At 36.7% G+C, this 24,163-nt stretch overlaps 1 protein-coding gene and 1 long non-coding RNA gene across 11 annotated transcripts; one reads left to right on the top strand and one right to left on the bottom strand.

Annotated features, from left to right (window-relative positions):
* The first annotated feature begins 229 nt into the window (after window positions 1–229).
* LOC129265982 (large ribosomal subunit protein mL48-like) lies at window positions 230–23,946 on the top strand. 10 transcript variants are annotated; one of them, XM_064102015.1, is made up of 7 exons: window positions 270–407; window positions 9,501–9,561; window positions 19,415–19,493; window positions 20,156–20,322; window positions 20,852–20,963; window positions 21,843–21,932; window positions 22,990–23,946. In XM_064102015.1, the coding sequence occupies exons 3-7, from the start codon at window positions 19,440–19,442 to the stop codon at window positions 23,050–23,052; spliced, it is 486 nt and encodes a 161-aa protein (XP_063958085.1). In that variant the 5' UTR covers window positions 270–407; window positions 9,501–9,561; window positions 19,415–19,439; the 3' UTR covers window positions 23,053–23,946. The 10 variants fall into 10 exon arrangements, with proteins under 10 accessions (XP_054759851.2, XP_063958085.1, XP_063958081.1 ...); XM_064102011.1 differs by lacking the exon at window positions 270–407 and adding an exon at window positions 8,337–8,801; XM_064102014.1 differs by lacking the exons at window positions 270–407; window positions 9,501–9,561 and adding exons at window positions 8,360–8,410; window positions 8,583–8,801.
* On the bottom strand, window positions 6,042–8,229 carry LOC135154715 (uncharacterized). The gene is made up of 2 exons (XR_010294089.1): window positions 8,046–8,229; window positions 6,042–7,211 (listed from the first exon to the last, which is right to left on the bottom strand). It is a non-coding gene; the product is annotated as an uncharacterized LOC135154715 (long non-coding RNA).
* Window positions 23,947–24,163: the final 217 nt, after the last annotated feature.

Genomic DNA, 24,163 nt, shown 5'->3' with positions numbered 1-24,163 from the left:
AACAAATTCACTTCTTAAGGAAAATGTGAAATTGTAAAAATATATTTTAAATTATATAAAAGTGTCTACATTTTTTTTTGGCCCCTGGCCTTGATTAGGGGGGGGGGGGGGAATGGAGTGATAACATTTTCGTCAGAAGATTTCAGAGGAAATTATTGAACTTTTTGTTCCCGACCCGTTTCCAGCCCTGACTAACGTTATACTGGAGTCAACCGGGCTTTGACATTTCCATCCAGTACGTCAGATCAGTGCACAATTTTTTTATTTTTGATGATCGGCGACACCTTAAACAGAGGGTCACAGAACTGTCGGATTTCCTCACAATTCGGTTTCAAATTTGCGATAAAAATGTTGAAAAACATATTGAATGTTGTTCGAAATCACGCTGTCCTTGTAAGGAAAGAAATGTGAGTTGCAATATATGAGTAAATAACATTATAACTGGTAAAAATACTTGTTTCGAGCACGATTTTAGATCTTGAGTTTATGTTCGGTCCCACACGTTATCATACATGTAGGGAATATGCAGATCGTCAAATACGGTATTTTATAGATGGCAAATATAGCGATCTTCAACGCTTATATATAAGCGTCGAAATTTGTAGCCATCTCCTTGTATTAGTCTATAATATACGACGTGTCAAATTGTAGCGAACTAGTTCGCTATTTCCAGATCTCCTCTAGGCCTATATATATATATATACGAGGGGGAATTGTAGCGAACTAGTTCGCTATTTTCCAGATCTCCTCTATATATATATATACGAGGGGGAATTGTAGCGAACTAGTTCGCTATTTTCTAGATCTCCTCTATATACAAACGACGGGAAATTGTAGCGAACTAGTTCGCTATTTTTCGGATCTCCTCGATATATATACACGAGGGGGAATTGTAGCGAACTAGTTCGCTATTTTCCAGATCTCCTCTAGATACATACTACGGAGTACGGGATTTGTAGCGAACTAGTTCGCTATTTTTCGGATTTCCTCTATATATATATACGACGGGAAATTGTAGCGAACTAGTTCGCTATTTTCCAGATCTCCTCTATATATATATACGACGGGAAATTGTAGCGAACTAGTTCGCTATTTTTCGGATCTCTTCTTTTGTAGCGAACTAGTTCGCTATTTTTCGGATCTCCTCTATATACGACAGAAAATTGTAGCGAACTAGTTCGCTATTTTTCGGATCTCCTCGATATATACACGAGGGGGAATTGTAGCGAACTAGTTCGCTATTTTCCAGATCTCCTCTAGATACATACTACGGGATTTGTTCGCTATTTTTCGGATTTCCTCTCCCTATATATACGACGGGAAATCATAGCGAACTAGTTCGCTATTTTCCAGATCTCCTCTTTATATATATACGACGGGAAATTATAGCGAACTAGTTCGCTATTTTTCGGATCTCTTCTTTTGTAGCGAACTAGTTCGCTATTTTTTGGATCTCCTCTTTATATATACGACGGAAAATTGTAGCGAACTAGTTTGCTATTTTTCGGATCTCCTCTATAAAATTTTATACACGAGGAGGAATTAGTGAACTAGTTCGCTATTTTTCTAATCTTTATATATACAAGAGACGGAATTGTAGCGAACTAGTTCGCTACAATTCCCCCTCGTGTATATAATTTTATAGAGGAGATCCGAAAAGTAGCGAACTAGTTAGCTACAAATCCCGTCGTATGGATATAGAGGAGATCTGGAAAATAGCGAACTGGTTCGCTACAATTCCCCCTCGTATATATATATAGAGGAGATCTGGAAAATAGCGAACTAGTCTGCTACAATTTGACAATATGGCATCAATATATACAGCCAAAACCTGCAGATTTTCACTTTGAAGCCTTCACAATAATGTAAGCTTTGGAAAAAATGACAACTAGTTCGCTACAATTTCCCCCTCGTGTATATGAAGAGATCAGAAAAATTGCCAACTAGTTCGCTACAGTTTGCCATGTTTATATTTTAGAGAGGAGATGAGAAATGGCGAACTAGTTTGCAACAATTTCCTGTCGTATACATGTAGAGGAGATCCGAAAAATAGCGAACTAGTTTGCTACAATTCCCCCCTGGTGTATATATAGAGGAGATAAAAAAAATAGCGAACTAGTTCGCTACAATGCCCCCTCGTATATAGTTCGCTACAAATCCCGTCGTATGTATATAGAGGAGATCTGGAAAAATAAAAAAATAGCGAACTAGTTCGCTACAATTCCCCCTCGTGTACATATCGAGGAGATCCGAAAAATAGCGAACTAGTTCGCTACAAATCCCGTAGTATGTATATAGAGGAGATCTGGAAAATAGCGAACTAGTTCGCTACAATTCCCCTTGTGTATATATCGAGGAGATCCGAAAAATAGCGAACTAGTTCGCTACAATTTCCCGTCGTTTGTATATAGAGGAGATCTGGAAAATAGCGAACTAGTTCGCTACAATTCCCCTCGTGTATATATCGAGGAGATCCGAAAAATAGCGAACTAGTTCGCTACAATTTCCCGTCGTTTGTATATAGAGCACGAAGAACTTTCCCCATAGGCACACAGTAGACGGATTCCCTGCACGCTGATTGGCTGATCGCGCGACCCTCTTCCCTTCCTCGCCCAGCGCTGTGTGTGAGAATCTTTACACCGCGCGATCGGCTGACTCACGGAGCACAACACTCTGTCGGGTAAAGATGCCAGCGTGTAGATTTCGGGCGCATGTTCGGATGATATCGGCACTTCGGCAGGCAGTGTCCGAAGTCTAAGCAAAACATGTGGTTTTCATCGGGTTACGCAAGGCCGAAGGTCGCTTGCATAAATTGTATTTGCATAGAGTACAGTGCACAGCGTATTTAATGTACATGTATGCTTGTCTGTACTGAATTCTGCGTTGCCCCCGCGATAGATGAATTTCCTGGTAGACTGCCTTATGATTAGATGCTCGGCGCAGACTTCATAAATTAACTTTGTTTTTTAATAGAATCATTTGATGTTATAAAAGAGTGTATTTGTAGGATGTTTGAACCCTGAAAGGCAGTACATTACTACATTTTATTAGAGCATATTATAAGTTGTATTTTCTGTGTGCTTACGAGAATTCATGTACTTGTGACACTTTGTCTGGAGTGTGGGAGTGCTTCTAGACTAGCATGAGTCTACCCAGTTGTATGGACAGGTTGTGTGTCCGGACGATCAATTTTAGAGTCATTTGGAAAAATTTACAAGCGAAGTTTCATCAATTTTTAGTACAAGATATTAGGAAATATTATGGAGAACAAGATGATTACAACCATTGAATTCATACTTTTAGTGTAATGCAAAGACAAAAAAGAAGGCTTCAAAAATATAGTGTCCGGACGCCCGACCCCACCCCCCCCCCCCCATCCTACAACTACGAGAGTGAGAACGAATGTGACGGGATTGTGTGTTATAATTTTCATATTCTATTTGACTTAATTGTTGGTTTATAATTCAATTATTTTTCATTAACTATTTGACAATTTTCTGTTTTGCTGGACAATATCATTATAAGAGTTTGAGTATTCAATATCTTTGTATTATGCATTTCTACTCGAGCTAAGGTGTTTCATCAACTTTCAGACAGGAATCTTAGAAATCAATTTTAACAGAAAATATTTTTTTTATCTAAAATTGATTTTACATGAGATATCAAAGTGATTGTTTTCAGAAAGGTGGTTTAATCAACGATCTAAAATGGGATTATTTAAAATTCACAATAGTCATATAAAATATATTTTCTATATTAAAAAATTATTTTCATTGTCAATATATTGAGATTGATGAAACACATGTAATTACAATGACTGAAATGTTTTTAACATTATTACAGCTAGTATTATTGTTCTACTGAACAATTCAATAAAGATGTTGAGCTATTAACTTTTTGTTTATTTCGTTCATGTTCACGAAAATATTATACTTTTGCATTTTATTGGAAAATGAAATACTCTCCCTCCCCATACCCTCTCCCCCAATTCCCTCAGTCCTAAACGTTGTTTACAATAAATGGTTATCATTTAATACCAATATAGGGTTTTTGGTGGTTTTTCCTCACTCCGATGTGCTGAGAAAATAGAAATTCCAAAAAAAGGGGTAGACTCCGATCTCCCTGGTCTAATCATGGACTAATTATCTGGATGCCGATGGTAATGTAATTTTCTTACCCATTTTGAAACATGGTGCATAATAATGGAATGTTTATATTCGATGACAAGAATATATCTGACCTCTATTATATCAAAGTGCAAACAATATTTTATGTAATAGCTTTCAGGCTTTAACATGTCACAGCCACGGCAATGGTGACATTTCATGAAATAATTGTGAATGTATTTATGAAGATATCGTCAGTACCTAACAATGTAAATAAGATACAATATTATGTAACCGTATGTTATCTATGGTGATTGGGAAATATATACCTTGGATCGGGAGGGGTACGTGATTCAACAGATTCCAATAGAAGTTCACATTCAACAATCTGACAAGACTTCATGCAGCATATTTCTGATGGAATTGAACAATTCATCGAAAGATATAGATATCAAGTTAATTGATTTGTCTGAACGTTTAGGAGCATGTATTTCGTCTGTTCACCCCTATCTCTACACGAGTTGATACTATTTTTATTTGAATATCGTTGGAAATTTCGATGAATTGTTCAATTTTAATTGTCTTTATATATTTTATATCTGAATAACGCTTCAAAAATAGTTATCTTTACAACGGCATCGGCCTAATTTGTAAGAGTGCCTATTTATGAAATGATAGTTGGAATGTGAACGAGAACACTCGGCCCTAAAGCCGATGGCACGTGATCGAATTAGTATTGCTTGAAAATGGTGTTTCCCGAATTCCCTTCATTGGGTGAAATCCTCTTCTGTAACTTTAAAACTGCACTTCTATGGAAACTTACTGAATCACTCACCTCTCCCCAGTACAAGAAAACATTTCCAAAATCGCCCAAATTAAGATGTAAACATTAATCAACCATCATCGTAATCAGCAGTGACAACATTCGCTTCGAACACCCCCCCCCCCAAACACACACACATGATCTCAATTCTCAACATCCCCTCTTCATTTATGGACCACTTTCTCTTTTGCTCGATCGCTCTTTGCGACCATCCTACCCCCCCCCCCCTCGCACACTACACGCTGATGCAGAGTAGCAACAGTATAGCTCCATGAGTGTGGTACGCAAAAAAAAATAGGCCTGTCGAACTATTTTCATAACATTTAGAATCGTATTTAAAAAAAAATCGTGAGGTACATGTATGCATTATGAAAACATTCGTGATCATGGGTGAACAAATGAAAGAACAATAAAAATCACTGGCGGATCCGGGGGGGGGGGGGGGGGGGCACGGCCGGCCCGTGCGCCCCCCCCCACCATTGAGAGGCACAAGTAAAATTTGTAATTTAAAAATGGTGTTAAAACAGAAGCGTGCCCCCCCCCCCCCTTTAGAAAGTGAAGACCAAATCCCCCTAATTATTTTTGGTTGAAACCCTTTAAAAAATCCTGGATCCGCCCCTGAAACAAATGAAAATACTTATAATTCATATTAAAAACGAAATAATTGGATACGAATTATAAACTTTAACAGAAAGCTATTATTTATGAAAGTTATATTAATTATATCTGAAATTGAAAAACATTCAATTTATAAAGAGAAGTTTGGGACCCCGTCTAATGAATGCAGAAGTCCATTAATTATTTGGAAGCCTCGGAACAATTGATCTTGGGATTTCACGGACCGAGGGGCTATGTCCTTATACCTCGGTCACATTATTTTGCTCTCCGGCGGCCGTACGGCGAGTCGAAAACAGTCGTTTTAATATTGTTTTTGTACCAGCTACATATTGGTGGTTTATCCATGTATAAAAATGAATAAAAATGCTGTTTTCGACTCGCCGTGCGGCAAATGTGACCGATCGAGGTACGAGTATGTCATAGACATGAAAAACAATGGTTGACAGAACTAAAACACGCATTCAGAAAATTAAATCACAATTTCAAAAGATGTAGAAAATATGGGGTAAATTAATTGATCAATATGTGAATAAATCTGGCTTTAAGTAACTTCGTTGGACTTTATATCAATCCTTTCCAGTTTTCCATTAAAAGATGTTCTTTAAATTTTGACGTCCTTAGTATAGTAGTCACATTTGCTCTACGGCGGTCGTACGGCGAGTCGAAAACGGCCGTTTTATTCATTTTTATTCAAACCATGTATATGTACACTGGTACAAAATAATGTTAAACTGCTGTTTTCGACTTGCCGTACGGCCGCCGTAGGGGAAATGTGACTGGGGTATTATAGTGACATATAAAAATAATAAAGTTGATGCAGTTGCAAATTGTTAAATCTTTATTAAAAGAAATCATGATATAGGGGTTGGCTTACTCTTTACAGTTTGGCTTTAATTTATTTTTGATGATTTTCATTATACTTTTCATGAACAGTGTTTTTACATGTATTCCGTGAAAGTGAATGTCATTCCAGAATTCCATGTTTTTTGTATAATTCATACTGAACTGGAAATTCTTATTGAAGGCAAATTTAATGCATAAGAATTTATTGAGCATATATATATATATATGTTAAGAATAATTCAAACAATGCTGTTTACTGTGTGAATCCCATAGTAGTTTAAACAGTTTAAATAAGTGTTCAAAATCTTAAACAACCATGCTTTATTTATTGATGATTAAATATTAGAGTTTAAACTTTGTTGTTTATAAAGTTCTTAAACACTTGTTTAAAATGTTTAAACTACTATGCAATTCACATATTAAACATTGTTTGAATTATTTTCAACAGTGAAACAACATAATACATAAATTAATTACAAATAAATCACAAGAACATTATGACCATATATACATAATAGCATTTTTACAGTGCATCATTGTTGACAGATAATGGTTTTCGATCCTTCTCAGCATCATATTCATAATTTTTATAGATTATTCACTTCTTCAATTTTAAGTAAAAATAAAGTTGAAAGATTATCTCATATAAAAATAAAATTGTTTTTATATCCGAATATCGTCGTCTTGATTTAGTGATCCCCAAATCCTTCACCTTCTTGAGCAGTTGTAAAATGCGATATGAACTTGTAGCTCTCGACCTTTGTCCTTTGGGTCTTGTGAAATACAGTCTTTCAATCAGTGTCAGTCATCTTCGGATTATGCTGTAGATTATACAATGAAAATAGACCATACTAGTTTGAACTTTTGAGTTTGATTTATTGCTGTCATAATTGGTAATTCAAAGATAAAAAAAAAATTGATAAGAAAAAGAACAGGGCAGGAAAATATTTGATTTTTGCAAAAAAAAATACTGAAGGAAACAAAATCAAAATCAATCTCCATCCATATCAATTTGGTACACATCCGCACTTCAGTGATTATAATTTGCATTATTTTTCAATTTAATTTCCTGTATTTCTGTAGGGTCTATAATTATTGATATTATCATAGAGCTATAGCTCTATGATATATTATCATGTCTCAACAATTCCATTGATTGTCCCTGGCTTTACCGAAAAAAAAAAATCAGTGTCCAGTTTTAAAAGTAAAATCAGTATCACGAAAGTCCCAACAAATAAAATGCCCAAACTTATATTCCTAAAACACTAGGATATTCGCCATGCCATAAATAGAAAGAGAGCTTCAATTTCAGAGGCATACAAACAACAGGTGCAGCTGCCATTCATTACATTCACGCCCCAAGGCCGCATGGCCGAGCTCCACACGCATTCCACGGCCCTTCACGAACACCCGAGCGAAGCCCGATCACAATGCAACGCTCGCCATGCTTAAAATACACCAATGCGGGCTAGCACAAACACCACCGCAAAACAGTCCACAAAATCAACATCGGTGTAGACGGTTTTCCGTATGTCGCTTTGTATCCATACATGTCGCTAACATACACTTTGCACACATTGATACACAGTAAACAACGAACACAGTCATGCGATTTTCACTACTCGACGGTAAATATCTTCAAAAATATGACTTACCAAATGACGAGAAGTCCGCAAAATATCATCAGATTTTCCGAGGTAATGTAGCTACACCGTATGAAGAAAATGAGATTTTCAACTCGGAATCTTGAAGGAAATACGTCGTGTTTAGTATGAGGTTGATCGGTGGTTCGCAGAGAAACTTCTCGCACTACATAGGTTTTGTATTATGGGAAAATATGCAAATGAGAGCCAAAACACCCAATGAGATCACAGCTCAAGATTTGTGAATGAAACATGACGTCACGCACTACGCTGGCGATCGAACGAGCGTATCGCGCATGCGCGGGTTTCCTGTACAATTCTTCTTTGTGTAGAGGAGATCTGGAAAATAGCGAACTAGTTCGCTACAATTCCCCCTCGTATATATATATATAGAGGAGATCTGGAAATGGCGAACTAGTTCGCTACAATTTGACACGTCGTATATTATAGACTAATACAAGGAGATGGCTACAAATTTCGACGCTTATATATAAGCGTTGAAGATCGCTATATTTGCCATCTTATTATTTCCCGTCAAATAAACTGCAGCTGCACCGGTAGACAGGAATAACCGTCGTTTCTGGGGATTTATTCAACAATTTCTGACATTTTACTGTCAGTGAGCCAACGCAGTTCAGCGGAACAACCAAAATACAGAGACTGAAGCTTTTGGTCTACTGCACCGGTAGCGTACCGGTAAAGTTAAAATCATTGACAATGTCAGTGGGCACTCTAAGCACCAAGGCTATTAATTCCTGTGTTAAAAAAGTGAGTGCACGCGAATTAAATGTTGGACTTAAATTACTTGATCTTACCATGGAGCTCCATGACGAAATATGTTCTTAAATTAGACTCTAGATATTACTAAATTGAAAAAATGTATAAATAGTACTCGCCTGGTCTTTTCTTGGGGTATTGAAGCCTTTTTGTCCAGAACTTGCTCAACTTTTGCGGCAAATTTTGTCGCCATAGGGTTGTGCACATTCTCGTTTAATACTGGTTGTCACGTGACACGGCAATGTCGTTAGGCTGTTTGGCCTGTATTCAAGGCGTTCTATCCGTTATGATTTTATATTGAATGAAGCTAATTCCATCAGGTATAGGCCCCTATCAAGTCAAAATCGATACAGGGATCGAGAGGGGGGGGGGGGGGTGGAGCCAAAAATTTCCCAGTCACATGGTATGAAAATGATATTTTTTATGATTGTCCACGATCATTAGGGCAAACCCGTGTGTGGCAGTACGGTAGCGTGATGAGTAAAAAAAAAATAAAATAAAAGAAAGAAAGAGGGCCAATGTAGGCATACATGGTGCGTGGGAATAAAGTTGCTTTATATGTTCCAAGCGAGTGAAGCAAGCGAGAAAAAAACTTTTCGTGCAAATCTAAATTTGAGATAGATATCTTAACTTACACTTTTCCTTTTCTTTTCATTAATTCCCTTCATTTCTTTTTTATCTTGGTTGTAGAACTTTCGGGGGCCCCTAGGCCTAACCCTTCCATCGTGTACCCCCAGTGCAATATCAGCAGGTGGGTCTCGATAACTCTGGATATTTAGCAATTAGACCTATTTATAGAAAAACATAACGTTAATGTTTTGACCCCTTCCCCCCCAAAAAAGGAAAAACAATTATAAACTAAGTTATATACATCCCCCTTTTCTCATTTTGCTTTTTATTTTCTCTATTCCCTCCTTATTTTTTTTGGGGGGGAGGGACCTTTTCGGGGGGCACCGCCCCTAGCTACGCGCCTACCAGATGAAGAGGCGAGCGAGCAAAACCTTTGTCACTTTTATTACAAATATCAATTTTGCAATAGATTTTGACATAACATTCGGAATTATTCTCGCATGCATTTTTCTTTCCTTTTGCTTTTTTATGGCCTTTTATTTCTCTTCCCTTTCTCTTTCTGTCTTTCTTTCTTTCTTTCTTTCTTTCTTTTCCTTCCTTCATTCCTTTTCTCTTATCCCGTTTTTTTTTTGGTGAAATCCACTGGACCGGGGATCAAGGGCCAGCCTGCATGCCCCCGGCGGTTTACGCCTCTGCCGTGGATGTAAGCTATATATACGCATGATCTTAATCTTCATTATGATTCAAACTATATAGAGGCGCATCCAAGATTTTCCAAATTAAGTAGGTGCCCCCCCATCCCCCCTCCCTTATGAGAATCACAGCATTATTTGTAATGGGGATATTTCGTTCATATTCTTTTCTCTTTTCCCCCCCCGCCACTGATTCCAATCAATAATGACTTTTCTCTGCAATACTGATGCTTTGAAAAAAAAAAAAAAACCGGTCATTATATTGTCTCGCGTAAAGTTTGACAAGTTAAAAAAAAAATGGTCACTCAAAATGAAAGTCATTTTGTCCGCGTAATATTCGGCAAGCCCCCCCCCCCACAAAAATAAGAAAAGGGAAAGTCATTTTGTCCACGTGATATTTGGCAACCCCCCCCCCCAAAAAAAAAAAAAAAAAAAAAAAAAAAAAGGTTTTAACTATAGCAATGATCGAAGGTCATTTTGTCTCGCGTAAAATTTGACAATTTTTTTATAAAGTTGTCACTAAAAAAGAAGGTCACTTTTTCCACCGTTATATTTGGCAAGCCCCCACCCCTATAAAAAGTTTGTCCCTAAAAGTGATGTATAGAAAGTCATATTGTTAATTTGTTCCCAGTAAAATTTGACAAGCACAAAAAAGGCAAAAAAGAGAAAAGAATATGAACGAAATATCCCCATTACAAATAATGCTGTGATTCTCATAAGGGAGGGGGGATGGGGGGGCACATAACTAGTATTAACAAAATATTTAATTCCAAAATGTTTACTATAAATCTCAAAAGGGGGAACGGGCAGAAATGCTCACCCCAACCCCCCCCCCCCCCGCCACTGATTCCAATCAATAATGACTTTTCTCTGCAATACTGATGCTTTGAAATCAAGATACTGAAGATTGATACGCTTAACATAAATTATGAACGTCTGACAAAAAGATAACCAACCGATCACCTGACCGATCAGCTGACCAGTATGCGTATCACTTCGGAGTTGATCACTCGTCGCAGCTGTGTGGAACGCTCACCGAAAATCAACAAAAAGGGCCTGAAATGTAAGTTTAACAATAATCGATTTTAATTTAAACTATTTTTACAACTAAATAAAGGTTTGCCGTCCGAATGAAAGGTATATCGGATAACTCTAACTTGTATTAAGGTGTACATTTACCAAAGTCTTGGGTTGGAAATCAGAACAGCATTGTCCAACCCATAATTTGGGTAATGTCGCCTATGAGGTCCATACATGTTAATGTTTGGACCTCATTGGTACTAGGAGTGGTCAGTGGGCAGATGTATGTTGATTCAGGGGCAACAACAGGTTAACATTTACGTAGATCTAGTAGAGAGGTTAACGATTCTCTAGACAAGTGACTTAACGTTAGACCGATTAATAATAATAGGCTAGGCCTACATGGCCTAGCCCTAGGGCTATTTCTGTCAAGACAATGTCACTGTCAAGCAAACAACCTGTTAGTATACTAATAGTATGGCAGTGTATCCTATTGCCGGACACCTTTATTTCAGTGCTTTAAAAATGACAACTAGAGGAAATACAATCGAGAAAAATCGCACTTGCTATTCCAAATATGAAAATTATGAATATGGTAAAATTATTTTATATTTACCAACCATTACCAACCATTTTCTTTGCATCGCACTTGCCGCATACCCCTCCACGAAAAACAGTTATTTTCGTGCGTGACAAATTACATCATGATTCCGGACGCGCGCCGGACGGGTAAAGTTATTCTTGATTATAATGATGTAAGAACAAATTTGTGTTATTTTTTCTTCTAATGTTGTAAATCGGATCAAAAATCAGATCGAAAATCGGATCGGCAGTTAAGCTTCTAAAATCGAAATCGAATCGAAAATCGAATCGGCGATGTTTAAAAACAAAGGAATACATCAAAATTTTGATTGCGGTCGCGCGCATCTTCTTGACAAAGTCACAAAGACAAATGTTTAGGAATGGAAGTCGCCGACATGCGCGATCGTTTGGAACATGCTTTAAAAGGGTTTTGAGGTGTTACTGTTTTACAATAAAATGAGTGATTTTTATTAGAAAAATAAACAAATGATGCATCTTCCGAGCAAAGTCGCAAAGGAAAATAATTCTCATAGATCACAGGTCAATGAACGATCGGCGGGACATCTTTTATAAGTAATTTTATGTTAAGCTGAGCTCAGCTCAGTTCGCTCATTATTAATATGTGATTACAGCCACGCCCAATAACCATTCCAAAGTACACCCATTTTGTTATAATAGCTTACTTGTACATCATTTCTCCGAATCAGTCCTCGGAAAAGTTAAGTCACGCCTTCGTATCGATCTTTGTGTATACCCACCCACTCAACAATATCAGTGAATTACCAAATGCGCGCAAGCATTTACACAATACAAGATAGTTTTGAGGCAGAGCCGAGAACTGGAACCGCCCAGACTCGAACGGGCTAGCGCAAAATTCTTTCCACTACCTTTTGGCATGTGGTAGTAGTGGGTTTGATTGGCACTGCTAACAGTGCTATTCTTTGAGTTAGCTCACTGGCTTCATTTATTACAATATATCACTGCAAGTATGGCTTACATGATACATACAACACGCAACACATCCATACACCCTGCGGTCACACACTGCTCTCAAACTCCCTTGCTAATTATTCGTCCCTTGGCCGTGTGTGCACTTATGGGCGGGATTTAAGCAGGGCAATCACTATACAACACATCCATGCACCCCAGCATTCATATACATTTCTCAAACTCCCTTGCTATTCGTCCATTGTGTGCACTCATGGGCGGGATTTATGACAAAACATCAGCGCAAGGCATACGTAATACATACAACACATTCATGCACCCACGCGGTCAGCCGGTCACACACAGCTCTCAAACTCCATTGCTATTGGCCATTGTATTCACTCATGGGCGGGATTTATCAGCGTAAGCACTAGCATACATAATGCGTACAACACATTCATGCACCCACACGGTCACACACAGCTCTCAAACTCCATTGCTATAGGCCATTGTGTGCACTCATGGGCGGGATAAATGACAAACACAGTACAAGTACATGTTCCTTGTTTGTATTATACAATACATTCATTCCAAGTTCCACTCCCACCATACCAGTCAGCGCAGCTACCGGTAGGTCATAAGTAGGTCAACTTTTTATGAGTCATTTCTGACATTCCAGGAATCTTGATTGTTCGAACTATTCGATTGTTAAAAAGCTCTATTAATAGCTAGCACCTCCAGAACAATCTTAAAATATGTTCTGACCGCACTGTAACTAGATCTATGCCGTTTTTTATATCCGATTTTTTCCTTCAAGGGGCATGATCGAAGATCGGCAAGTGATCGCCGATTGTTGTGAAATCGAATGGAATCGGTTGCCGATTGCAAAATCGGTTACAAGCTTACCTGTATCATATCATGAGTAAATTCTAAGTTTTTGTTTGCTGTTTTTATATCGATTCTGAGCAGATGTTGGTAATCAATTCGTCTTTGACAACTTATTTTATTTTTTCTTGTTCGCTGCATGTTTCATGGAACTTTCCAATATTATGCTCGTTCGTATCGTGACGCTCATCAAGTTCTATCGATGCGCTGCCGATCGTCGACGGCTCTATACTCACGGTAAACCTCGCGCACGGGTACCTTGAGAACTAGCCGTCGACGATCACCCACAATACACCACACCTCATCATTCGATCGAAGGAGCGGACGGGATTGAAATTCGGCAGATCAGACCCATATTTCCGTCAGAAAATATATCAATTGTTAATGCAAAACTATGTTATTTGATATTTCAAGCATTTTCTGTCATTTTATAGATAAATAAGGTAAAGGTTGGATTTTTTCGCCTTGTTTTTGCAATCCTGTTCTATGTATTGCTCTGTGAAATTGAATTGTGGAAGTCTTACGGTACGAAATTGTTTTCGTATGCAGCAATATGAGCGTCCGGAATCATGATAGTGTCCGGTAATACAATACGTCACTATACTAACCTCGCAATACGTGTGAGTGGCAAACAACCGCTGATTATTCGACAGCATCTAATATGACTATTAATTAATATGTCTAATGTTATGGTCCATGTTCGATAAAGGGTGCAATTTTGCAACCCCCTCGATTACTCCTAAATTTAGCTTTTTGACGGGGTAAAAGGGAACAAATAATACAGATAAATTTATGTTCAATACATTCAGCTTACCACCTTTCCGAAAAATATGCCGGAAAATAGCGAATTTTGATGAAAAACAGATCAGGATCAGCCAGGTTCTTCTTCGATCGCCGTCGGCTACAGCTGAGCGTACGATCGCACCAGTGGATTGGCTGGCACGTTCGTACGCTCAGCTGTAGCTGACGGTGATCGAAGAAGAACCAGTCTGATCCTGATGTTTTTCATCAAAATTCGCTGTATTCCAGCATATTTTTCGGAAAGGTGGTAAGCTGATTGTATTTTATAAAGGGTCTAGATGTATCTTTATCATTTCTTCCTTTTTCCCCCGTCAAAGAGCAAAATTTAAGAGTCATCGAGGAGGGTGCAAAGTTGCACCCTTTTCTCCGTAGATGCTGTAGATGAGGCGTCGGTGGAGCTCCACCACTACTAGCCCAATGGCCGTCATCCGTCTGTGTAGGAGGAGGACAAAAAAATCAGAAAATGTCAGAAATCAGAAAAACTACGAAACAGCGGATTTATCAGTCTAAGTCTGACTATTACACCCCGGCCATGCCTGGAATTTTTCATGGCCGCCATGTTAACACAAGCGATGACTATAACACTCTGGCCCTGCCTGGAATTTTTCATGGCTGCCGCGCCATTCGACATGGCCGCCATGTTAACACAAGCCAGCATAATTGGTCATCACTACACACACCAAACACATTGTTCTATATACAGGTATACCCAGTTGTGTGTCCGGACGATCAATTTTAGAAAGTCATTTGGAAAAAATTACAAGCGAAGTTTCATAAATTTTTAGTAGAAAATGTTAGGAAATATAGAGAGCAAAATAGAAGATGATTACAACTATTGAATTCATATTTTTAGTGTAATCCAAAGACAAAAAAGAAGGCTTCAAAAATATAAAGTGTCCAGACACCCGACCCCCCCTGTAATATTGCTCACCGGATCATTGCAGTTGGCCTAGTGTCCATCAATAACATTTTTTTTGCTGACCTGACCATTCAGAATTTGGAAAGTCCTGATTTCAAATCCAAAGTCCCCAAGTCAAACTTTAAATATGCATAATCTGTGCCATGTATCCAATACAAACGACGGCTTAGCTCAGATTTAAGAAAGTGGGGTCGCCGAAAAATGCTCTGTAAGTGAAGAAATGTGATTTTGTTCCAAATTAATGAACTTCGCGAGCAAATTTAGGATCGTATCTTCAAAAGGACAGATAAAAAAAGAAAACACAGAAAAACTCAAATGCATTGTTGACTTTGCACAAAAATCAAGTTAACGGCATGCTAGCGGTTTGCCTTTATTTGACAAACTTAATGAGAGAGCGAATGGCCGCTCCAACTTCCAGATTGCATATGGCATGTGGTGCAGCACAATTCAGCTGCTCTCGCATGCAGCGGCTTTTGAATGTGCAATGCGTTGTGTCAGACATAGGGTGGGAGCTGTCATATTGTGGCTGCAAAATATGGCGATACATTTCAAGATTTTCTGAAATATTGAGGTGGAAGTTAAAAATAAACATTGCAGTTGAAAATAGACAAATGTATTCAACAAACATTGATGCAAATTTCATTTTGTGACAATATATTTTAGAACAAAAAACATTGCACAAAAGCTTAACCTGTCAAATTTTGGGCAAGTTACTCTTTATTAAAGTTGAATTAAGAAGACGATTCCAAATATTGAGATATTTACATTAATAGCAACCTTACAAACAACCCCCCAAACACTAATAGGTGATTCGACCCCCCATTTTCTTTTTTCAAAATAGTGAATTTGAACGATTTATCCCTACCCATTTTCCCTGAGTTCGCTCCTGCAATGCCTACCGAGACGGGTGTTCTTTGATTGTGACGTCACCGGGGGGTATTCGGTCCCGGTGTAGTAAACAAGGCAGTGCCGTTTTGTGTACTATGCACGTACTCCTTCATATGGAATAACTGCAGTTGAAGTTGTATCCACGAGCCATAGAACTTGCAAAGAGGAAATGATTAAAATATTTGTGGCCGTACTATTATTCCAAATATGTGAATTCCCTCAGAATGATACCATAGACCCTAAAGGAATAATTTCAAGGTGAATAATATGAAATTTGATCGAGATCTTCTCACCAGTCAATAACGTAGCAGACGTGTTATTATGACATGTTTATCCGCGTGTGACGCGGCTCTTGCAAAAAAACACAGTTGGTTGCGGAATTGCTTTGTGCCGACCGGCCGCCCGCTCCGGCGCAGCTAGCTGTCGAGCTACCGTACCGTTCTTGTTGTCTTCAACCATAGAGATGTATACTAATTACTATATATCTTTCTGTCTTCAACTCACTTCCGAATTGCGTTTGTATGTGTGACGGTGACCCCTAGCGTAATTAAATATAGAAAACAACTCAGAAGGCCGAGAAAGAATACTATACGTTTGGTTCAAGATTGTTCTGTGGAATGAGCTATGAGTGGAAATGATCCAGAGGATATAAAAGTGGAGTCAAAGACAAAAGAAAAGAAAAAAAACGCCAGGGGATAGCTGCACGGCCATGAACTAAGTCGACATACCAGACCATAACAGTACTCTCAATGCCTGGGTGTTGTGTGTACTATACTAGTATTATGCGTTCAGCGCGCGCTGAGCTAGCCGCCGGAATTACTTTCCAGCTACTCACTTGATTGAACATCGTGATAAAATAAATGAGAAATAGTGAAAATATCATTCAATAACTCACTGTTTGCTATCTTACATCATGATTGAAGAGTTCATGGTGGTTATTCATACTGTTTTGTATACAGGGAAAGTAAAGATTTGTACATATCAGTCCTATTTGTTTGATTTGAGTTGCTTTGAAAAAAAATTGTAAAATATCTTTCTCTCTCTGCATAGCATTTCTGTATGACATTCAGGCACCTCTTATACTAAATTCCCCCCGGTGACGTCACACTCCGAGTGACTTTTCTGTACACTCGTCTCTCGGGCTCTGACAGGTGGCTAATTTCATAGACTTTCAAAGCAAAATATCGAGAAGGCAGAGGATTATTGTGACATGCTATGTGTTTGAACAACTTATATATACTATATATTGTATGTAGAACCTATATTTATGGAAACTCACCCCCTTCTTAATTCAACTTTAATGTTGCTTGTCTAGGTAACTAATCTATACAGTTTACAAGTTCAAAGACTAGCCTTGCAGCTATGAAATTTTAAAATTATAAGAAGGTGATGGGGGGATTTTGATTCTTGTCATTCCCGGGAGGGGGCCATTATGGCCCCCTTTAAGATCTCAGCCGCGGATTGCGCGATCACATTGAAAATTTGCATGATGGTAGAAAATGACGTAATCTACGCAGTTGCATTGGTAAATTTCACTGAATTCATATATTTTTGTTTTATATGAATTAATTATGCTAATTTATTCATGAAATCATACTTTTTGCTCTGATTCACTAAATAAAGCTCCTAGAATGCTGTTTTTTGTGAAAATATTCTTTATAGCATTCCTAACAATTTTGAATGAAAAAAATTCTGGTACCAAGAACGATTTGTATTTTATTGTTTTTTAAATTTCTTATGTATTTCTTTGTTTTTTTCCTTTTTGTTTTTTTATTGTTTTTCGATGGAAATCGTTCCAGACTTAATTCTGATCATAAACAAGGCAAAATTAATTAAGTTTAATCAGTAAAAGTAGAAATAATGATACATTTATGAATTCTGGCTAATACACAATCTGCATTGGATTTGTACATGAAATCACGTTTATGAGCAATTTGGAGTCTGACATGCACTTACATAATGTTGCGTAATGTCGTAACCGCGTACCCGGGCGTCACAAATTTGGTCTCAAAATTTGCGCGAGACTTGAAAGTAAAAAGTCACTGAGCGGCGAGGTCAAAAAATTTGGCGCAGCAGATATATCGCGAAAATTGTCGAGGGGGACCATTATGGCCCCCCCCCCCCGGGAGAATTAGGGTTAAAGGTCAAGTCCACCCTAAAAAAATGTTGAAAAAAAATCAAACTAGCATAACACTGAAAATTCCTTAAAAATCGGATGTAATATAAGAAAGTTATGACATTTTAAAGTTTCGCTTATTTTTCACAAAACAGTGATATGCAAATGAGACAGTCGATGATGTCCCTCACTATTTCTTTTGTTTTTTATTGTTTGAATTTTACAATATTTCGATTTTTACAGATTTGACAAAAAGGACCAACTTGACTGAACCATATAGCATTAAAACAATGCTGATTCCACATGTCCAGGGAGGAATTAATCGTTGTGTCACTTGACAATGAGGAGAAAATTAGAATATTTCATATAATAAAATGCAAAAGAAATAGTGAGTGGATGATGTCATCAGTCTCCTCATTTGCATACCAACCATGATGTGCATATAACTGTTTTGTGAAATTAAAGGAGAATGAAACTCTTGGAGCAAGTTAGCTTTTATGAAAGCAGAAAAATCAAAGAATAAGATCAACAAAACTTTGAGTAAAATAGGACTAGCAATAAAAGAGTTATGAGCATTTGAATGTCGAGATCACTAATGCTATGGAGATCCTCCCATTGGCAATGCGACCAAGATCTGTGATGTCACACACGTACAACTCTCCCATTCGGACACTGAAAATATACCCCAAAACATCTCTTTTTGCTCATTCTAATCATATGACAAACGATTCATCAATGATATAATGTTGTGAAACCTCTGTACTTGTCATCTCATAAAGAAAACACCTAACCTTGTGATAGACTCTATAAAAGTGAGAATATAAATGAAATAAGTACTAAAGTAATGAGGGAGTTGTACGTGTGTGATATCACAGATCTTGGTCGCATTGCCGATGGGAGGATCTACATGGCACTAGTGATCTCAATATTCAAATGCTCATAACTTTCTTATTATTCATTCAATCTTCCTCAAACTTTCAACAATATGTTTCTTTGATTTTTCTCTTTAATATGGATTCAGCTATTTTCAAGGGTTTCATTCTCCTTTAAACTTTAAAATGCCATAACTTTATTATTTTACATCCGATTTTGATGAAGCTTTCAGTGCTATGCTTGTTGGATTTTGTCTTTTTATTCAAATCAAAGTTTTGTTGGGGTGGACTTGTCCTCATAAAATATTATTTCCATGTTCTTTCTTCCACAGAGTTCACAAAAATCTCTTGCCATCCATGGTTCACCAACAAGTTCGTCATTATGATGATTTTGATACAGAATTTGAGCAGGTAAAAATATTCACATAATGTATGTAGGTCTACTTTTGAAAATTAAACGCTATGAAATTTCCCAAATCCTCTTGAATGAATAGCATTAAACCTTTGTTATTGCATTGTGATCAAATTTATGTCCTATTGTTATATTAAGTGGGAAATCTGCTGTTTTACATACAGTTAAACCTGTCTATTTAGGCCACCACAGGGAAACAGAAAAAGTGTCCATTGTAGACAGTTGAACTTTATAAGACAGGCTCTTTGACACATATTCCTTTCAAATTAGAGTCGATTTTAGTTGCCATTAAAAACAGGTTGCTGCTAAGACAGGTTTGATAGGTTTCATTTTATATTGATAACCTGGATTTGAATGGCACAAAGCTATTTCAGCTGTTCACCATCCAAATAGGCTATGTAAATGTACTGGGGGATGATAATTTGTTAACATAAAGAATGGCAGCTTTCAATCAGTATGTGGGAAATTAGGCACAACTTGACTCTTTTATTAATGTGCATAAAGAAAGTCTCTTGTTTATTCAAAAGTAAATGCATAACATTAAAACAATGGTATCAAATAATCTGGGATAGCACACTTTTATGTACTTATATATTTTGAACAGTTCATAGTTTCAAGTTTGCAGTATCATTTTTTTTGCCATCTTTCATTTCACATACAGATGAAGACACAACAGGTTTCAGACCAAGAGATTCCTCCAGCCAAAGACTCTACAGTTTATGAAATCATGAACTTCAAGGTCCAAGGGTATGACTGTACATTGGTTGAACACTTCGCTCAGTATGCCCATAACCTAGCCAAGAACATGGAACTCAATATCTTTGAGAGGTATTTATCATTTCATGGTTGAGTCAGAAGAGTATGCCTTTAATAGTTCAATAAAAAAGACATATGGAGAGAATTGAAGCAGAAAGAATATCCCCCACACAGAAACTATTTATTTTCCCCTTGATTTTTTTCATCTTAACTCATTTCTTTTATAGTACATAGGTAAAAAGATAATAAAGAGTCAAAAGTGCTAGAATCATTCAGTTTCCAACAAATTTCTGAGATATTTTTCATACCCCCATCATACTAACCATGTGCATGTAAATCATTACATCTGACAAGTGACCAAAACATGCAGCACTTATATATCTTGTCAAGAAATTTGAAATGTTTTCTTTTATTTATGTAATATATTGCGTTGGTAATAAAGTAAAAAATAGAAACGTTCCCCTTTTTTAATCATTGCTTGGATTATCATTGAAACCTAAGGGATTGAACACAATTTAAATATCTTCTGAATCAGAATTATATTCAGTTTCTTGTTTCTGATTCTTTTCAATTGCTATTTATGAAATAATTCAATTTACAGCTATGCTATGCCCACCAAGTCAACGCTGATACATACAATACAAAAACCTGGTACACCTGAGAAAGAGAAAGTTAGAGACTTCACTTTACACACACACGAAAGAGTTATACAGGTAAGATTTCTCTTATGATAAGGGCGTTTGTAAAGCAAACATAAAATAAATACATATACATGTATGTATATATTTTTCTTTTACTTGGTTCCTGTCAGGTAATCATTTACCTAACCTGGCTTGAGTAGCAAACTTTAATATAAATTAAAGGACAAGTCCATCTCAACAAATAGTTGATTTGAATAAAAAGAGAAAAATCAGACAAGCAAAATGCTGAAAATTTCATCGAAATCAGGTGTTAAATAAGAAAGTTATGATATTTTAAAGTTTCACTTAGATTCATAAAACAGTATGCACATCCTGGTCGTTATGCAAATGAGGGGACTAATGATGTCACCCACTCACTATTTCATTTGTATTTTATTAAGTGAAATATGAATTATTCTAATTTCCTCCTCATCATGTGAAACAAAGTTTTATTTCTACTTGAACATGAGGTATTACAATTGTTTTAACATTTCATGGTTCAGTCAAGTTGGGCCTTATTTTCAAATTGGTAAAAATTTATGTATTGTAAAATTCAAACAAAAGAAATAGTGAATGAGGGACATCATCGACTTGCTCATTTGCATGTCACTGAGTTATGCATATAACTGTTTTATGAAATATAAGTGTAATTTCAAAATTTAATAACTATGTTATATTACATCCGATTTTGATAAATCTTTCAGCGCTATGCTTGTTTGATTTTTCTCTATTGACTCAAATCAATATTTTTCTGTGGTGGACTTGACATTTAAAGTCTTACCAAAGGACAAAAGTGCCACTGCAGGGTTTGAACCCTGAACCTAGTGATCCCTAGTGATCTACAGGTGTAATATGCAGATGCATCCAGTGGACCATGATGCATATATATTTTTTGTTTTGTTTTATTTTCAGATTCAAGATCTTCCAAGCACCACAGCACCTCTCTTCACTGAAATGCTTCAGCTAAATCTACCTGAGGGTGTACAAATGAAGATAGAACCAGTAAGTTGAACTCTTAACAAATTTACTCTTTTTGAAAGTGATTTCATTGAGTAATGAAATGGAACTTAAACAGTATTGTCAAGTATATGTATGCCAGAATTCTTTAAAGATGGCCATCAGACTTTGGTATCTTGAACATAGGTAGCATTTATCTCCTTTTTATGTCTCTGCCTATTGTAGTAAGTTTCTAGATACTTAGTCTTTCTGTGTTTATGTCAGTTGCAATAAATCCAGTAACTAATCAAATGTAAACTTAATCCATGTATACATATTGGGGTTAGAATTACAAAAGCGTTTGAAGGCAAGATTTAGTGCCCTTAAAGGAGAATGAAACCCTTGAAACCAGCTGAATCCATATCAAAGACAAAAATCAAAGAAACATATTGTTGAAAGTTTGAGGAAGAGTGATTGAATAATAAGAAAGTTATGAGCATTTGAATGTCGAGATCACTAATGCCATGTAGATCCTCCCATTGGCAATGCGACCAAGATCTGTGATGTCACACACGTACAACTCCCTCATTACTTTAGTACATATTTCACTTATATTCTCACTTTTATAGAGTCTATCACAAGGTGAGGTGTTCTCTTTATGAGAGGACAAGTACAGAGGTTACACAACATTATATCATTGATGAATCGTTTGTCATATGATTAGATTGAGCAAAAAGATATGTTTTGGGGTATATTTTCAGTGTCCAAAAGGGGAGAGTTGTTCATCTGTGACATCATAGATCTTGGTCGCATTGCCAATGATAGGATCTCCATAGCATTAGTGATCTCGACATTCAAATGCTCATAACTCTTCTATTGCTAGTCCTATTTTACTCAAACTTTTGTTGATCTTATTCTTTGATTTTTCTGCTTTCACAAAAGCTAACTTGCTCCAAGAGTTTCATTCTCCTTTAATGTTCTTTATAACTATTATTTTTCGTGTGTGATAATCTCATTACTCAAAATATTTGGATTATTGTTAATAAGATAGGACATTTAAGTTTTGATTACGATCTAACTTTTCCAGTATTCTTTCTTCTTGCTCTCATTCTTTCCTGTACAGCACACTCAAGAACACTTCAAGGAGCGCTACATCAGGAAGGAGATCCCAGACTCGTTATTATGAAGATCTATCAAGTATAGTGTAGCATTAAAGACTATCATCTTGTGTAGCAATTTATTGTGGCCTTGGAAAGATAGACATGAAACAGGATATGGATATGGTGCAGTATGTATAAAGAGAGTGATCAGTATTCTAGATGATGCTACTTCATGTGGCAGACCTGACCACCTGACCCGATCACCTAGCCTGATCATGTGACCTTGTGACCTGATCAAATCTTGATTTGGCAGAAAGTACAGCCATGTTTTAAGCTTAACAACGGTTGTGTTCAGATGATGGATTTCACATTTGCTTTCCATATCCCCCATTGATTTGTTGAAATTGGAGGATTTAGCAATTTATTACTGAAATTCTTGAATGAAATTGAAATGTTGAAATACATTGATGATGTCATCAAGATAACGGAAAGTAAAAATCACAGGAAACAATTTTTTTGGGGGGATATTCTTCTGCATAGTAAAGGCAAAATAATTGAACATATTATGTTGGGTCATTTATCAACCATGACAAATGTATTGAAATAGTAAATCTATCCAATATCATCATACAAATCTGAAAAAGGAAATTTCAAATATGTGGTACTCAAATCATCTCCATTAGGCGACTATTGCTACAGTTAAAAACTTTTAAGATTTCAAAATTCCCTTTACATGTTACTACCTTTACCTCAGTTATGAATCAACATGTATGGAAGTGTAAGGCACTTATGTACTAGTGCAGTTATTGTAAATGTTATTGACAATATGCATTATGATGAGCTTCTATTATTTGAATAACAATGATTACTATTGGAATTGCTTTACTGTCTTTACCTTGTCCATGTGAAATAATTTAATATTTTGAAAATCAGTCTATTAAAGTACAAATAAAGATGTGGGTGAATTGAGTGATTAGAAAGCTGTTTCATTTTGTATTCATTCCTATGAATTGTTCCTGTTTGATTGAACAGGAAACGTCATTGTCACATATTTTGGTGAGCCATATGCCAACTCTTAATTTTTACTCTACATAAATATATGTGTGTATGTATACATGTGCGGATTTATACGTGTACAACAGCTTTAGAAACTCTTTTTATTTACATGTATATTGTGACAGAAATGAATGAAGAGAA

The sequence above is a fragment of the Lytechinus pictus genome, chromosome 7, assembly GCF_037042905.1.
Source record: "Lytechinus pictus isolate F3 Inbred chromosome 7, Lp3.0, whole genome shotgun sequence".
Lineage (NCBI taxonomy): Eukaryota > Metazoa > Echinodermata > Echinoidea > Temnopleuroida > Toxopneustidae > Lytechinus > Lytechinus pictus.
This window is presented reverse-complemented; position numbering and strand designations above follow the sequence as displayed.

Bases quoted from the DNA above. Each gene is read 5' to 3' on its own strand.
- LOC129265982 (XM_064102007.1), top strand. From the start codon at position 12,876: ATGGGCGGGATTTATGACAAAACATCAGCGCAAGGCATACGTAATACA. The intron at 13,025-19,414 runs GTAAGCACTAGC...TTTCTTCCACAG, and splicing joins CATGGGCGGGATTTATCAGC to AGTTCACAAAAATCTCTTGC. The intron at 20,323-20,851 runs GTATTTATCATT...TTCAATTTACAG, and splicing joins GAACTCAATATCTTTGAGAG to CTATGCTATGCCCACCAAGT.